General features: G+C 44.6%; 1 protein-coding gene across 2 annotated transcripts in view; it reads right to left on the bottom strand.

Annotated features, from left to right (window-relative positions):
- Invadolysin (leishmanolysin-like peptidase, invadolysin) overlaps positions 1-17,114 on the bottom strand; it is a 142,297-nt gene that overhangs the window by 55,166 nt on the left and 70,017 nt on the right. For both annotated transcript variants that reach the window (XM_014364253.2, XM_014364254.2), the window contains exon 2: positions 9,756-9,856. In XM_014364253.2, coding sequence (XP_014219739.2) covers positions 9,756-9,856 — 101 coding nt within the window. The remainder of the gene's footprint in view (positions 1-9,755; positions 9,857-17,114) is intronic.

The following is a 17,114-nucleotide window of genomic DNA, read 5'->3' as shown; positions in this document are numbered from 1 at the left end:
CAGCAGTGGCGAATCAAAAGATACAGCGGTTCGTCACCGATTTCCCGATCGTCCCGTAAGAAATTCGTTTTCCGCAATCGGGGACACAGGTGCACAGGATCAAACGAGTGAAAACAGCTTCTCCAGCAGCCAACTCAATTACCACGTGGTATGGGTACAGACGGGGGGTGGGGAGGGGCTTAATTAACGTCTTGAAAAAAAATCCCCACCCTTTTGGCCGCGTGCACTACTAATAGTCGCCCAACTTACCCCGGCGGCGTAAATTTTCTCGGTAACTCAGCAGCGGCGGCTGGCGGCACACGATATTGTTCGAGAGCAGTAAGGTGGTGGTGGGGGGAAGGGGGGGCAAAGAAGAATGAATGCCCTCGAAACGAGAGGAAATGGCGCAGGTGGTTCGCAGGAAGGGGGGGTATGTATCGACCGACTCGCGCACCACGTATAATTGATTCAGCGATGCGCAGGGTGTACGTGTACAGGAAAGCCGAGCGGAGCCTCGTTCGTCTTCATTAACGGCGTTAATTGATGCTGCAGCGCAAGGCTCGGCGGAGGAAGAGGAGGAGGGGTTATCTTCCGCCGGAGCGCCACTTTTATTTGCAAAGTAATCCCTTACCCCCCACCCACTTGCCCGTAATTTATTTATCACAGATTCGAGCGAATTAAGGTCTTATCGGGTCACGGAGCCGATTATTCAAGCACACCTCCACTTACGGCAACCAAAGCGCAGCTTATGGTACCTTTCGCCTCCACCTCGTGGGAGTGTTTTTTTCGCCCCAAAGCCAAGATCGACGGGAACATGATGAAAAATGAAAAAAAAAAAAATGACGTAGCCATTAGTTTACCATTTGGCGGGGGGAAAAAAAAAGGACAGCGGTAATCCGGGGCGCGGCGCGTAATAAAATGTGTAGGGAAGCGCAACAAACAGCGGCAGACAGCGTACTAATTACTATTGGCAGCGGAGGGGGAGGGGGGGCGCGGAGAGCTTCGACTTAACCGTGAATTACGAGGTGTTCGCGGTGCAGCGCGCCGTGTTCGTCTCGGCCGGCTGCAGCGGGGCTGATAAATGGCGCGTCGCGGCTGCTGTATACGAGCCGTGTTGCAGCCAGGTGCGTCGCCCGCACTTCCGGACAATTTACGCGACGTTAATATGCGGTCCGACCGTGTTTTCCCCCTTCCCCGAGAGCCGCCCGTCGAATTAGGCTGAAACACCCCGCGACCATTGCATTCCGTTTTCGATTTTAAAACCAAGTGATTAGCTGTACTGATGCGCCGTCGTTCTTTGTACGTCCGTCAAATAGATTTTAAATGGCCCGGGAAATTAAAAAAAAATAAATCACTGTTGGCCGAATCGGGTCGAGATAATGCTCGAAACGTAAGCACCGCAAACAAAAATGTAAATCTCTTGAAAAAAAAAATGACGCCATCGAGTCGTGTTTCCGAGGATGGAACCGGAAAGTACACATTTTTCACTGTCGCTCGCGCGGAGGACTGGAGATGCATAAACATGAATATACTCCTCGCTTTTCCTTCGAAAATACAAGTGTACCTCAGTATGGTTGAACTTCCGTTCTCATAAGTGCGATTGCCTGCTTGAAAAATTCAGTGGTCGGCGTGTGCTCTCGCGTCTCCGCAACAAACCTCCATTTGCAGGGATTATGTATACCTAAAGATGAGAGAGGGAAGGGATGGCACCGGCACACGTATGAATGTTTAAAAACGCGGCGTCCCAGTAAAATTTCGTGAATCTTTGTCGCGCTAAATCCGCGAGATTACCATTAATAAAGCAATAGCTGCAGCCGAGTCTACTCGTCCGGGTTGGCCAATGGCCCGAGCCACGCTCCGTTGTATTTATGCACACACACATGTATACAGATATACGCAGCCATGGGCTGACGAACTCGCGCTAATGTACTGCCGCTCGGAGGTTTGCTGTGGCTGCCGCGGCTTTTGGAAATAGGAGGAGGAGCAGCAGCGCTTCCCGCAACCGCGACCTCCTCCTACGTATACACTTGGCGTGATACAGACTGTACTACGTGCGGCTAGCTGTTGCGGATTCAACTTCGCGAAATACTTGATTTTCACGGGACTTTTACGAGTACATTCCCAAGTTATCGTTGTTGTACTTACTTTGGCCGATCACCTCCAACTCGTAAAATTTTTCCATAATTACTATTTTATCATCACAGTTTGACAAATTCCAAAAGTGCATGTATATATAGGTATAGACAGTCAAGTATTCATGGACCCGTGTGAAATACCGAATGATGATTGAAGCGAGTAAAGGGGAGGGGGCAATGAAATCGCAACGAGAATCGCGCCGACACGTCCGGCGCATCGGTCAAAAGTGATTTACGATCCACTTCTTCCAGGCCTCATTTTTTTTAATGCCTCTTCATCAATCTTGGCTCCATTTTCCTCGTCTCTCGCCCTTTCAATCCAGTCCGGGAGGAAAGAGAGAAGCCACGGCGGACGAAGGAGGAGGAAAATTGTAAAACTTATTGGATTCCCATCAGCTCATTTTTCGCGTCCGCAGGGAAAGGGGAGGGCGGTATAGGTATGGCGCAGTTAACGAACTCAAAGCCACCGGCTCCTCCCGGGGGACAGGTGCGAGCCAGGCCACGAAAACTGCTCGTAACAAGTTCTGCTTTTCAAAACGTGCGATGAATTTTCTCGTTAGGTACAACTACCGGGGCTCTGCATTAGCCGCCAACTAGGTAGTTGAATAAGATATTAAGCCGCGATCAAACTTTCCAACTGCGCTCGCGCGTATACATATAAACGTGTGCTGCTCCACTAATGGGATTCGAGTGGTGTATACACATACGCTTCGTCATATCGGCGGCTGCTGTACTTACATCGGCCGATCGATCGTTCGCGTGTAGCTCGAGTTCGGGGAAATCACTCCAATACTGATTTTCGAACTACGCGTTTATCTTGGATGGGAATAATGGATGATGTGCGCTAACAATTTGCCAAACTTGTTCGATAGTACGTAATACGGTTCTCGCGGGTATTACGTGCTGTAAGAGTTTTAGCTATCCGGCCGACGATCCAAGGTAATCATCCCCGGAATTATCTGTACTTTTGGGGGTGGAAATGCTCCACAATCGATAGCTGCTCGACGTTTCGAATGCTAGTTTGTCGGATTCAATTGTGCTGTTCTGACAGCGAACTTTACATTTTCTCAATAAATTATTATAGCCGTTTAGAGCGTTTTATTTGGATCGATACTCAAGATTCCACAGTATTAGGTGTAAAAAATAAAGTTTTCGGCTGAAATAAAATACCTCAGACATGAAAAAAGCATAAAGGACTAAAAAATATCTCTAAAAAAATTTTGAGCAAAGTGGTTGATATTTTTTTTTGAAGTCCGTTAAAAAAAAATTGCATGAAACATACACTGCTTAATATTGAGCAGTCGAAGCATATATTTACAAGAGGAAAAAAAGGAAGTGTAGGAAAAAATTTTTAACATCAAAAAAGGTTAAAAAAAAAAAAAAAAAAAAATTTGTACGGTCCCTGCAATCATATATTTATAGGAATGAACGTATCCCTCCTAATGCCAATAAGTGCAGCCTAATGACTAAAAATAAATACACAAAGGATATCAATACAATAACCCGCGCAATATATTTCCTCGAAACGTGCACCTGTCGCGTTTTAGTGCGTATATATTGTATATATGTGAGCGCGAGCGATCGTTACTCCAATAAACACAGAGGCAATGTCGCGCTAATGAAAGCCCTCGGGCGATAGGTACAGTTTGGTTCGCCCAGTAATTTCATTACCAGCTAAAATGGAAGCTAGAAAGTTATCTCTCCTCGACGCCGTCATCGCCCCTCCACCCCCTCGCCCTTTGCCAAATTTCATAGTTTGCTAAATATTAGCGCTCGAAGCTACGCCGGGTCCCAATAATTCCAGCCTAACGAACGAAAAACTTCGGGGCAAAGTTGGATGATGGCCTTATATATACATATCCACCGGGAAGCGAGAATCAGACGAGAGGGAGGGAGGACAGAGGAAGGGTTTTCTTTCTTTCCGGGGAGAAACAAGACAAAAGGCGGAAGAAGATCCTTGGCGCTTTTAGGAAATGGAACGGCTCGTCCGGGCTTTTTTTTTTCCCTCGCTCCCTTTCCGCGGTTTACGCCCTGTAAGCTGCTTTCGACCCGTACCCACGTGGATTTTCTCCATCACTGGGACAAACAATTCCGCGGCGGGAATCACCGACTTTCCAACTGAGAAATTATTTTCCTACTCCGGCGAGTAATCCTTTTTAGTTGTGACGAATTTTGTCGGAGGAGGGGGTGAGAGGGAAAATAAAGGATCCGGCTAGCGATAAAAAATACCCTGAGATCGGGAGCGAGGGAATACAGATAGGGAGGACATTCAACGAGGAGAAAATTGGGAGGCGAGCTCGTTGCGCCGAGAGCGATTTTCCGAGTTTGGATCCCGTTTGGCGGGGGGATGATGGCAAAGTTTTCTTCTCGGCAGGGAGGGATACGATTGCAGGGGCTTTGCGCGACGGACGACCACGACGATGATTGCTCGAGTTCCACTGGTTGCAATTATGTCGCGGTGGAAATCGGATTCGGCGACCCCCGGGGAAACCCCGCCTCCAGCTCCAATTTGGGATAAAGATTTACGGGCAGAGTGTGCTGCGTACAGTTTCTAAGACTCGTTGTTTGCTTTTTTACTAGGAGTCATTAACGAAGGTGGATAATTTTCTGAATAAAAATAGACTAGAAAAAACTCTACAACACCGAAATCTCGAGGTTACTTGGGAGATGAGGCAAATAAAGTTGATGGTCCACGGTCGGAGTGTATATTGGGTTCGGTAAACGTTACTCTCGATATGTATACACGCATTGCATACCACAGGTGCATATGTAACAGATAGGTATGGAGCGCGGAAGCAAACACTCACTGTAGTGCTATACATGCACACAGCACTTGTAGGCGTGTCACTTGGGTGCCGTGTTCCGTCGGTTTTGCGAGTTGTTTTGGCTGAAGTTTCTCTCCATATACCGAGCAAAGATATCAACTCTCGAGCGCGTTTACGCGAATACTTGAGCAAATACAAATCACTTGAATTCGCAAAGATAATTTACCATCACTTGTCGACACAACTCATTTCCCTGAAATTTTCCGTTGAAAAATCTTTTCGGTGCAATAAAAACAACCTGCTCAGGGTACAAAATGGAGGGGGAAAAAGAACAATCACGGGGAAGCTAAAATGGGAAAATAATCTGAATTTTCCGTGCTCGAGTATATTACAAATCCCGCGATTAATTCAAGCCCGTGCCTCGTAAACTGATTGCCCAGCAAATTAATTGTTAACTGCTATACCACCCGGCACCATACACATGTATACCATCGCTTTTGCAGTACGTTCCTACACTTTGGTAATATACATCGGTTCAACTTTTCCAACAATAATTTTACTTTTCTTCGCATTCTCAGAATTTCGTTGCAATATTTAATGAAATTGTTTTCCCGTGGAACTAGAATAATGATGTTATTTGCAGAAGAGCAATAAAGAATCGTGGAAGAGCACCACCAGAAATGGTTTTAATACAGAATTTGTAATATCCACTGTTATTACAATTTTCAAACAACTTTTGTAACAAAAAAAAAAAAAAAAAGAAGAAATATGCGATTGCTCGGACGGGCATCCTTTGAAGCGTAAAATTTTATATACCTTTTTTGTTGCAAAAAAACATATCTGCAGTTTGTGTATAAATTGCCTACCTTAAAAAAAAAAAAAAAAAAAAAAAAAACAATACTATAAAATCCCCGAGAGGGGGAAACAAACTGCGCGATGCGAAATTACACGTATCGTTTGCAATTCGAGTAAAATGCACACACGTGCGTGCAAACAATATTCACACGGGGGGAGCGCAGTGAATCCAGTTGATTATCATTATTGCAAAATACGTCACAACGGGAGAGCTCGTACACGTTTAAACGACAACGCTCGTGCCATAAAATTACAGCGGGACTGCAAACGCTCTGTCTGGGCTATATTATGCACACGTGCACCCGTGTACCTATATATATGTACGACACGTATGTACTTCGCGCAAAACAATTTCCCGTTGGTTGGACAGTAGAGCTACTGCGTTACGTTCCACCCGTGCGGGCGTATATAAAAAATGTACCCCAGCTAGTAGTGGTACAGGGTGTGAGGGAGGCACTCGGTCTCCGATAACGTAATCCAAACTGATAATTTTTTATTGCACGCGCGAGCCGAGCGTTTTTTGCTGCCGTTGCTTTAATTTTCCAGCTCGATGCGTCCCCGTGATTTTCGATTCGAGTTTCATTCGCGTCATCCTTTTTTTCCGATTCAATTGATTAAAACAAATTTGCAGTGACGGCCAGTGAATTATCGAGTCTCCGGGGGTCGGGTGGGCTTTTCCTTTGTCCGATGACGATGCATGTCCCGCCGCGCGCGTGTTTTTTCAAAGTGTATTATTACTCAATCAAATCGAGGGCGAATCCTCGAAACTAGGAAAATTCATTAGCCTTTCCGGGCACGCTCCGGCCGAGCTCGGATTTTTAGCTTGATTTTTCCGCGCGATGTAGAAAAAAAGAGGAGAGGGAGTCCCCTGCAGGCCATCCACGTCGTTCACTTGGACGCTTGCTTTTTGTCTGCTCCGGCGCACAACGAGAGAAAGGTAAAAAAAAAGAAAAAAAATGAAGGACAAGAGGAGGAGGAGCCGCAGAGGGGGGGGAAGAAAAGCACACGGGCGCACGACGGAAAATCCAATAAATCGTTGGACGAAATTGGCTTGACCTTCTATTTTTCGTATACCCCCTTGGAAGCGAATGTGAGACCGCTATCTCGTCCCCTTGTTTTTTCTCATTCTGATGCTCCGTTTTCTTTTTCTCTCTCCCTCCCTCCTCTCCTATACCTCGTTATTTATTTATCTAACTCAATCTCTTTCCCGTTTTATTACCCAGGGACCCGGCGTGTTTTTGTTGTTTTTTTTCCTTCCTGGGAGTTATAAGCTTTAATTGCATCTCTGTTACGGATTAAATTTTTAACTCAAATAGTTTTAATTGAAAAAAAAAAAAAAAAAGATCAAGGCACGCACGGCTTACAATTTTTGTTTGACCCACGAAACTGGTTAACATCTCCAAGATATTGATGAGTATATATTATTTTCAATTATGCTCTCTCTTCGCGAGATGGGAGGCATAGACGGGAGAAAAAGTGTGCGCACGAGGGGATTAACCAGGGGAGTTTTTCGGGTAACCAGAGATGATGGATGCAAAAAAGGTGTCCCCCCCTGCCCGAGCATTTTGATAAACCCATACGAAAATCTCGGAGCTAGCAGTTTATACCCGACCTATTACTTCCCTTTTTGCTGATGTTGCTTTCTTGTACCCATACGTATGCATATATATATATATATATATTTGTACATGCAGTGTGCATATAATGCCCTCCTATTCCGCCGCTGCTGCCATATACCTGCAAGTACTGCATATACGGAAGCGAGTCTTTGACTGCGGAGTTTCCAAAAGAGCGGAAAGGCCGGACGGTGCAATGGAGGATTTTCAAGATGTGCTCGTACCGTATAGGCTTGTAGGTATTTAGCGAGATTTAATTAAAAGTGTGTGCTCGACACGAGAGGATTCGCTCTGGGAGTAAATGTACGACACGATAAAAAGTCTTTTGGCGAAGCACTTTGCGTACGTACGGCAACTCGTTTCGTACTTATAATTCAATGGGTTTATTAAATTTTGTGCTTCGAATTGGGAAAAAAATAGTATAATCAACACCGAGAAAATTTTATGACTTTGTGAATAGTTACGGCGCTTGAAAATATAAAATCGAAAGAAGAGGAGCGACGTTTGTGCATTGCAATATAATGCACCAGTTAGGCGCAAGGTATATAATAATAAACCAGCACCCGTCGCTTGCGAAAATTTCGCAGTGTGTATAATTGAGAGCCGTGCGTGGTTACTCGTTATTTTTCATGCATGATGGAACATCAGCACATATACACACATTGTGCTGAAAAAAAAAAAAAAAAAAAAAAAAAAAAAAAAAAAAAAACACGTGCACCAGCATCGTGCAACTGGTTCTCGTTACACGGTGCCGTTAATTAAATATTTCTGCGTGGAGTATAATATGACGAAATGATGTGCGTAATCATTTATTTTCACAAAGTATGAGCGGGAATGAGAAATATTTACACAAAATACACTTTACGCGTTGTTTATCGATGCCATTTATCACTCCTCAATTACTGGCTGTTTTGTTGTTAAGTGCATTAACCATCGGCTAAAATTACACTCATTAAAGAAACAATGCAAAAATTTTATGGGTAAGGAGTATGGTACGCGCGCGTGATAATTAAAGAAAAAGTTACGTTGCGTTATCATGCAGGTATCGTATAAAAATCAAAATATACCTTTCGTATCCTCCCAGTGTGGGTGTAAAGGTGATACCCTGTTATATGTTTATTGTACTACATTTAATGTCGATGACTGGGTCACGCAAATTGCTTGGCGCTGTAATAATCAAAACTTGTAGTTGATCAAGAAATTGTTTACTAAAGGAAATATAAGGTCCATTTATCTTTGTATGATAAAAAATTTGAGTGAAGAGGCGATAGTGGCAAGTAAGTAAATCAACCCCGAGCTAATAGTTTTTATTGCGACTGGCGCACGTACCCAGTACCAGTCGGTGCTAAGCGCCGAGGTACTTCAGCGAAGTCATTACAAATTAGAGGAATTGTCCGGTGATTTGTCAAGCGGCAAAAAGAGCGCACGGAAGGAGAGCAGGGAGGGAGAGAAGACAAAAAAAAAAGCGCTTGGCCCGGTTACCTTGGCCATAAATTGTCGAGGTTCATAAATAGCTGGATGCTGAGTTATTAGCGCCCCCTCCCCACCCCCGGATCTTTCTTTTTTTCGCGCTGGATGCCAAATGAAGCTCTGCCACTGTATCGGGTTAGGTAAACGGGTTATGATTATGTCAGTCGCTGAAAAAGTCTATTGTGTCGTGTACAAATGATTTGTTTCAAAATTTTGCACAAAAAAAAAATAACAAGTAAATTTAAGCCCACGAGATTGTAAAAAAATCTTTAAGCTGCAAATTCTTGGAGGTATTTAATTCTCAACATAATTACGTACATTTGGAAGAAAAATGTGTCAATGGATCATCCGGGGATCCGTTCGCTTGGAGCACCAATGCTAAAGTTTCAGGTGCGAAGCTGGCGCTTAAAAAAAAAAGAGTGTCCTCACTTCTGTCACGACAGCGACTCTATCATTCGAACAGAGAGGATGAGGGAAAAAATAGGGGGGGGGGAGAAAATCCGCGAACGGCGTCGATCACCCGAGGGGGTAAGCTGATGCCAGACCAGGGAAGAGGGGTCGAAACGCACTACTACGAGTTGTCGCCTCAGCACAAAACACGCAGCTGCTCCAGCTCGGCAGGGGCGTACGAGCCGAGTCAGCGAGTCCGGTTGTACCTACCTACGGCCTTGCGGCTATACTCGATTCCTCGTTCGCCCAGATTTTCCTTTTTACCGCGATGCTAGGGAAGCTTTCGTTACTTTTTACGCGAGAGGATTTTATTGGTCCCACAGGCCAGCTAGTGGACTTTGAATTTATTTTTTTTACAGCTTGGCTTATGCGGACCAAGATATCTCTACTACCAAACTAAGGTGCCTACTGTTGAATTACGGAATTACACGATTTATCGGTAGGATGAGTAAAAACAAAAAAAAAAAAAAAAAATCAACACTAACCTGTAGACGCTGTGATCGTAGTAGAGGAGTATCCGGAGCGGCTGGTTGATGCTGCGTTTCTTCACCACGTGGGCTGGCTCGATGTGAACACCGTGTACGACCTGTCGACGCAAACGTAAAAATTTCCTTGTAATTACATGGGTATATAACTACATTTTTTTTTTTTTTTTTTTTTTTTTTTTTTTTAATTCATACATGACAAATTGCAAATGACATTATGTATGTGTTGGCCCTCGCAGCTCGCGGGCGACGGCGCTCCTTAATTAAAAAAAAAAAGACAATAAGCAACGCATGAGAAGAGCCCATAAGTGCATCAGTGGTATCGTGTGGCGCGTAGATTGGTATAAAAGTCGAGACCACTCGATAATAATACCACTTGTGGCCCCCCCTCTGTCTTTGCCCGTCTGGCTGTCTCCCTTCCTCCTCTCTGCAGCAGTCAATAGGCGCCAAGTTTCATTTCGCAATGCTCGAGCGCGATATAATTGATATTTCTGAGCATTCGAGAGATGTATATATTTGTGCATTGTGTCAAGAAGACAAAGAGGGAAGGCAAGTGGAGCGTCTCGAAGAAGCTAGAACGGCGAGGGGGACTCGGAATAATAACGGCGACTGCAACGCGAGCCGCGATTCCCTCTTCCGAGCGAGCGACTACACGATATAGGCAAATTCCGACCGAATGGCTCCCTTACCTATCCGCTTGGCTGTCGATATTTTTGCTCATTGACAAAACTAACTGTCTCTTACGCTTGGTTACTCTCGTCGATTAAAAACTACGCTTGGCTCGCTCGAGCTCGTTACTTTTTTTTTTTATCCCTTACAATTTAAATACTAACGACATCCACCGACTACTACATAATGTACGTGAGCACATTTGTATTAAAAGTACGAGCCGAGTAAAGTTACGGCTCTTCCGTAACGTGCAATAATTTCTTCCAAAGTATCACTTTCAAGTCCACGGCTGCTGCACAAGATGACTGTACGATGATTTAGGACGGCGCGGCAATTTATGGCACAACTCCTGCCAGAAGGGGATAAAAATCCATAGAGGAGAGCTTAATATGTATAAAGTCAACGAGCATAAAACCTATATAATCCGAGTCTGGGCTTTTCTTTTTGCAAAGTGCCCTGAAAAATGATATCACTTCTGCCTTGCGAGGAAAACCGAGGGAGGAAAAAAAATATATATATAGGCACGCGCCGGTGACTTTTACTGCGAAGGGCGCGATAAAATAAAGAAAAGAAAAATTATTCTAGCTGCGTCCGAAGCAGGAGCTGCTCGTGAGTTTGATACGAAGGGAGCAAAAGAGGGGGTTGTTTTTAATCCTAGCTCCACATGGGAGGTCAACCGGTTTATAAATAATGAAAATAATCGCCGAAAGCTCCACACCATATCCGCTGCAACAATCGAGCCGCATACGTTCGTGCGGTGGCATCTCTAAATTTCCGTGGAGGGCGCAGTGCAGGGGACTGGAATAGCGCGGAGCCACGCAACGCGAGCCCGGAAGGAGAAACAGTTTCAATTACGAATTAATCGATGCGCTGGCCCCCGCCTTGGGATTTGCAATGCAATTATACGGCCAGCCAAAGCTACGCGGCGTTCCGTAACTTTTAATCCGCTATGGTTTTCTGGCTCGAGAGGGTGTATATTACTGCCCACGGTGTGAATTACTCTTTTTTCCGAATTTTTCTTTTCTTTTTTTTTTTTTTTTTTTTTTTTTTTTTTTTTTTTTTTCGTATTTCGGGCACATATACACCCATTGTGCGTATCCTCCACTTTAGTTAATTAGAAATAAATTTAATTAATGGAGGAAAAAAGTCGCAGACGTTTTGGAGATATTTTCCTTCCTCTGATACCAACTACTTCTCTCTTTCTCAACGTGCAAGTGTTAATCTCCTTTTGACTCTTGGCCTATTCTTTACAGTCGTAATTTCGTCTCTGTGCTCGTTTTTCCCGGCACAAGGGACGAAAAGCTCCTTAACGGTAATGCGATACTTCGAGAAGCTACGACGTCGACTGCAGGGTCCTCCTTCCGGGTGAAACTTTTTTTTTTTTTTCTCTTCTTCTTCTTCCTCGTCTTTTCATCCCCTTCCGGAGTCTCTTTCTTCTCTTTTTCACGTACCTACTACCACTAGTGCTTCCAGCATTCGGAAATCGCTAAAGTTACTCCTCCCTTCCGAGGAAGTATTCCAGCGATTGCCAACTTCCTCCTCCTCGAAAAGTTAAATTGGAGAAGAATGACCGAAACTTACCGTCAAGATTGCTAAACTTTTTCCCAACCGTGTAATTATATGCCGTGTACATATACACACAAGGAGCTCGGCAACGCGTGACGCGCTAAATCATTTTTTCTCACAGGTACCACCCCACCACTTTTTGGGAATGGGGTGGGGGGGGGAGCTCCAAAGTGACAACTAATTGAAACTTATTTAAATACTCCTAGTGAAATTCGGGCCAGCTGTTGTGCGCTCGTAACGTATACACGCCCGAGCGAATGGCACGATTACTCTGCATTAAATAGTTAAACAGGAGTTGGCCGGCAGGGGCCATAAATGTCCGCCAGGACGATTCCATAAATTAGAAAATTAAGCGAGAGTCCTCGAAAATTTATTAATCCCCCGGCCGGTCTCCATAAGTCCCAGCGTTTTTGAGGACATTAAGCCACTCCCCACCCCCCCACGCAGCAGTTCCTCCAAATAATAGCCACTGCCGGCTGACAAAGGGAATTTCGTACAGAGAGGGAGATAATAGAGAAACCGGAAGCCGCGGTGGTCGCGTCCGTCGGAATCGCCGACCACTTTGCGCTCGCGCGTAAGCCCCTGGTACAAACTATACGTATATAAGCGGAAATCTCGAGAGTTCGAGGGGAAGGAGTGGGTGCGCTGCTATACCGTTGGAAGGTGGCGAAGAGAGAGAGAGAGAGAGTCCGACTCGTTCTCTCCGCTCGTGGTCGCACTTACGGCAAACTTGCGCCGGAGAGGCTGCAGAATGTTCGGTCCGAGAGTGCAATCCCGTGCGCGCGAGCCCCTCGACCGTTCCCCTCATGGCTGCTCCGTAATCGCAAGCCGCACCGCAGCGGAAAACTGAATTGAGAGAGACGCGCGCCAAAGCGAGAGAGAAATTGAGTGTAAGAAAGTGGACGGGCGTAAAAGTGATAATGCACCCTCTGGATTAATTGGATTGGCCATTCGCTTAATAAGCCGACTACCACCCCCCCCCAACCCCTAATGAAGGCCCCTTTGGGCGCCGTGTAATTATTGTTATATACGTTTCTACGTCAAGTTTTCAACTACTAATATCCTCTGTATATATAGTAGGGGGGGGGATGATGGTATATGCGCCATCAACTTTTTCAATTAAACTTGAACACTCTCGAGCGTAAATCATGGATTTTATACCCCATTTATTCGTAAAGTATTGCCATTCCTTTTAATACTCGCTTTATTCATTACTCCATCGGATCCGTAATGATCTGTAAGATTCAGGGGTACGGAGGTATAATGTTCAAACAACAACTGGAATTGCAAACTTGCCCGAGAATATTTTAAGGGGCTGCAGTTATGGGACGACTACACTGCCTGCAATTTCTGCAAAACTTCTTTTTCATTCGTTTAATCGCAGAGAAACAAGAGAAGTATCTCTAAATGGATTAATAAAAAAACAAGAGGAAGGAGACGAGTTTTAAATTCCAAAGTAACGCAGGAGTAGAGTGGGATTTAATTTCGGTAGCACAGCCCCTCTCGAAGCGGTGGAAATGACCGGTACATTTTATAACGTGGTTATTATCCAAAACGTTAATTTTATACTTAAGATGAAAGAAAAGAAAAAAATTAACTCGAGAGAGTCTTTGTCCACTCCGTATAATGAATTGTAATGGTGGTAGGAGTGTGTGCTTGTGTGCGCATATACAGTTTGGGGACGGACGTTGAATGAAAACTTTAGCGGCTCATCCAAGTCCGCGAGCCGAACAAAGGCAAGGCTAGAGGCGTGGAGAGGACGAGAGATAAGAAGTGAGCATCAGCAGGCGGAGACAGTTTTTCGTAGAGGGTGACGTCTTATTCTTGGGCGAAATGAAAAAGTTTCAATGCTTCATTAAAACTCGACTCGGAGGAGCCCTGGCAGCTGGGATGAAAAATATTTGTTACGACGAGTGGAAACGAGCAAAGGTGAAAGAATGGCTGGCAGAAAAAAAAAAAGAAAAGTGTCAAGTTCATTATGGGCTGATGGGCGAAGAAAATTTTTCGAGCGTAATCCCGATTAACTGCCTACGGCACGCGCACGCGGATGGTGTGAAAAAAACTCGCGAGTTAATGCGAGCGAGCGTATAATATATAATACGGGGTACGTACGTCACTGACAGTTTTTTTTTTTTTTTGCGCGCCTGTTTTTTTCGCGCGAGTTACCTTCATTCTTTCGTTTTTCCCTTTTGTACTGATGTGACGGACACTATGGGAAGAAAGGGTTGAATTAGTTTGCGCGTATATTTTACGTGTAATTATCTCTTACCTGTACAGCTACCGGTAAGTACTACTTGTTTCCTTTTTATTTTTAACTCGACTTTATTCACCCACAAGAGGGTACTATTTATGATTCTCCTTGTAGCAGTACATCGGCGTTGATGTAAATATTTAACTAAATCATGATGCCGTAGTTTATGAAAATTTTATGAAGTAAATGGAAAAATTGTGTAAAAGAACTCACAATTGTTTTTGTAAAATTTTATGCGTGAAACGTCAATTTCTTTATTGAATTTTTATTTGAAGGAGGAGGGTGCATAAAAAAAATACCTCATACCATGTGGATTTACTTGATTCGTTTAGCAGTATTGAGTAGGTCAAGCACCTTCTCGTCTCTCCGAGGAAGGAAAAGGAGCTGAAGAACACTACGCATTATCTATACCACCTGTTGCTCTGTTTGACGAGTTACCGAATTTTCCGAGGCGGTCGGTTCTTCCCGATACTTAAACGCTCGTCTTACTCACACTTTGCAGTAAAATTATCTCGAAAACGGTGTTTAAAAATATACATATTCATAATTCAAACAAAATAAAAACTTCAAACATGATGCTGATAACGTGAATATTTTCAGAACTTCGTCAATTATTGGCCGAGAAATTCATGTAAATATTTTAATACTGATGAAACTGTTATAAAAATTGAAAATAAAACTTGATTGTCGGCTGAAAGAGACGCTTCGTCACCCCCTACTCGACGAAATGTATAAATTCCAAAAAAGTTGGACGAGGGCGATGGAACTTGCGCCATTTATATTCCGAGTCAGCATCCAAAGTAAAAATTCAATATATCGCGTAGGGGCGATTCTTTAAGGTGAAAATTCTCGACTTTTGCCCCAAAACTCGGAGAAAAAAAAAGGGGAGGGGGCGTATGGGTATGGGTAAAGGCGAGGAAGGTGGCCTGCTGCTCCCTATATTATTAGAATCGAGAGCCTCGACGGGACGCCCAATGAATTCAAGGTCGGGGAAAGCCCCGCTGGCCAGAGGCGCACACCTATACACAAGAGTACAGTCGTATATACCATCGTTCGCCCGGAGAGGCCGTGACGTACGATGAAAGTTGGCACCACGAGGATTTGAGAACATTATCTGTTCGGGCCAGGCTTTGTAATTGATGGCGGTAATTTCGCCCGGCAAATAAATTTATCGTTCTCGCCTCTTACTGCTCCTCCTCCCCCTCCTTCTTCGCATCGTTTATTACGGAAACTCTTTTCTTCCGGGACGAGGCCTCCAAAGGATCTTTCTCTTCTCGATTTCAAGCTCGAGTCGGTTTTTGTGCCGCGCATCATAGAAACCACAATTTAGTGCTTACAATCTTCAAATGTTCGTGACGCTTATTTGCTTCTTTTAGCGCTTAATACAAACTGTTAATTTTAATTTTAATTTTCATCGTCACTTTGAATGCGGAGGTCTTACCTATAGCATAAAAAAGTTCTTTTTTCGTAAATTCATCGTATATGCGATACCTAAAATAGGCACAGAAATTATTTTAAGATACGAAATCTGCTTCAAATGGATACAGGTAAGAAAATGGCGTTATCAAATTATCGTTATGCGCCTTCCAACAACATCTCGTTTGGAGTTTAAATCCGGCAAACTCTCGCGCATCATTTATGTCTTGACTCTCCGGGATGGTTTATAAATACTCACGAGCATGAAGAATCGATATACTTGGTAATTATAGACTCTCGCGCAGCGCTCATAATCTTATATCGCTGTACTAACATTATTATAGTATAAATACCCACACCAGCGAGAAATAAGAATAATACATGGATAAAAAAGAAACGTCCCGCAGCAGCGAGACTGTAGGTGTAATATAGGGTATACACGTCGACTTATCTAGCTTGCGGGGGAGTCTTGCAAGCATGTTTTATCGAGCGATCGTGTGTGCCCGCGCGTGTATTAAATTAGACGCTTCTTTACGGAGCCATTTCTCTCGCGCAGATCCTATCTAATCCTGCCCCATTTTGTCTAGCTCCCGGAGAAGGTAACGAATGGCAGCGCGATGCCCCCCAGCATGTAAATCGCGCCGATGCGCGAACCCTCGGCGGCAATCATTATATCGCGTCCGGATCGATGCCGCGAGATCTCGCTTCTCTTGGGAGCCTATGTACCTCCCTCCTGAGCAAACACACATACGACCCCTCAAAGAGCCCGTGGCCTCCTAGTGTACTCTCCCTGGCTGGTGACGTCCAGAGGAGGAAGGGCCGCCGAGTAAACTCCGCGTGTCGGCTTAATTTCCCCTTGCTTGCTAGGGCGGACGTTACTGCACGGGGACTCCAAAGGGAGCACAGAGAGCTCTGGGGTGCTTCTTACTGTGGCCACTGTTTGTGCAGGCCGCACTTGTTCCTTCCCGGCCGCTTCTCCGCGTGTTCCAACGGTGGACATTTCACGCGCCGCTTGACGTCAATGGGTTTGGCGCCAGTCGCGCGCGTCGTCGACCTACACCCCAGAAAAAAAACGTCTACTTTTACACAAGCACACGGTATATTAATGTAGCGGTGTTTGGTAAACGGGGAAGAAAAATTTTACATTTACCCATAGAACAGAGAGGGGGGGGCATGGCCGTCGTTACTTCGAAACACGTTTTACGCTTCGGAGAGTCTTTGGCCATTGAAAACCATTCAAATTGCAAGTATTTCGAGCGAGCGGTCGTACACCCACCGAACGTGATACACACAGCAACTACGCGTCATTTGCATACACGTTGACGTTGGATGTCATTCGGTTACTTTTCGGTGTAGATGCAAAAGAAAAAAAAATGATAAATAGCCTCGTTTGCGTTGCATTTATAGGAATAAAAGGCCCTCGGCGCGCGCGTGGAACGCCAGAGCTTGTCATTAAC

The sequence above is a fragment of the Copidosoma floridanum genome, unplaced genomic scaffold, assembly GCF_036245765.1.
Source record: "Copidosoma floridanum isolate Cflo_tuat_1 unplaced genomic scaffold, Cflo_Japanese_pri ptg000021l, whole genome shotgun sequence".
Lineage (NCBI taxonomy): Eukaryota > Metazoa > Arthropoda > Insecta > Hymenoptera > Encyrtidae > Copidosoma > Copidosoma floridanum.
This window is presented reverse-complemented; position numbering and strand designations above follow the sequence as displayed.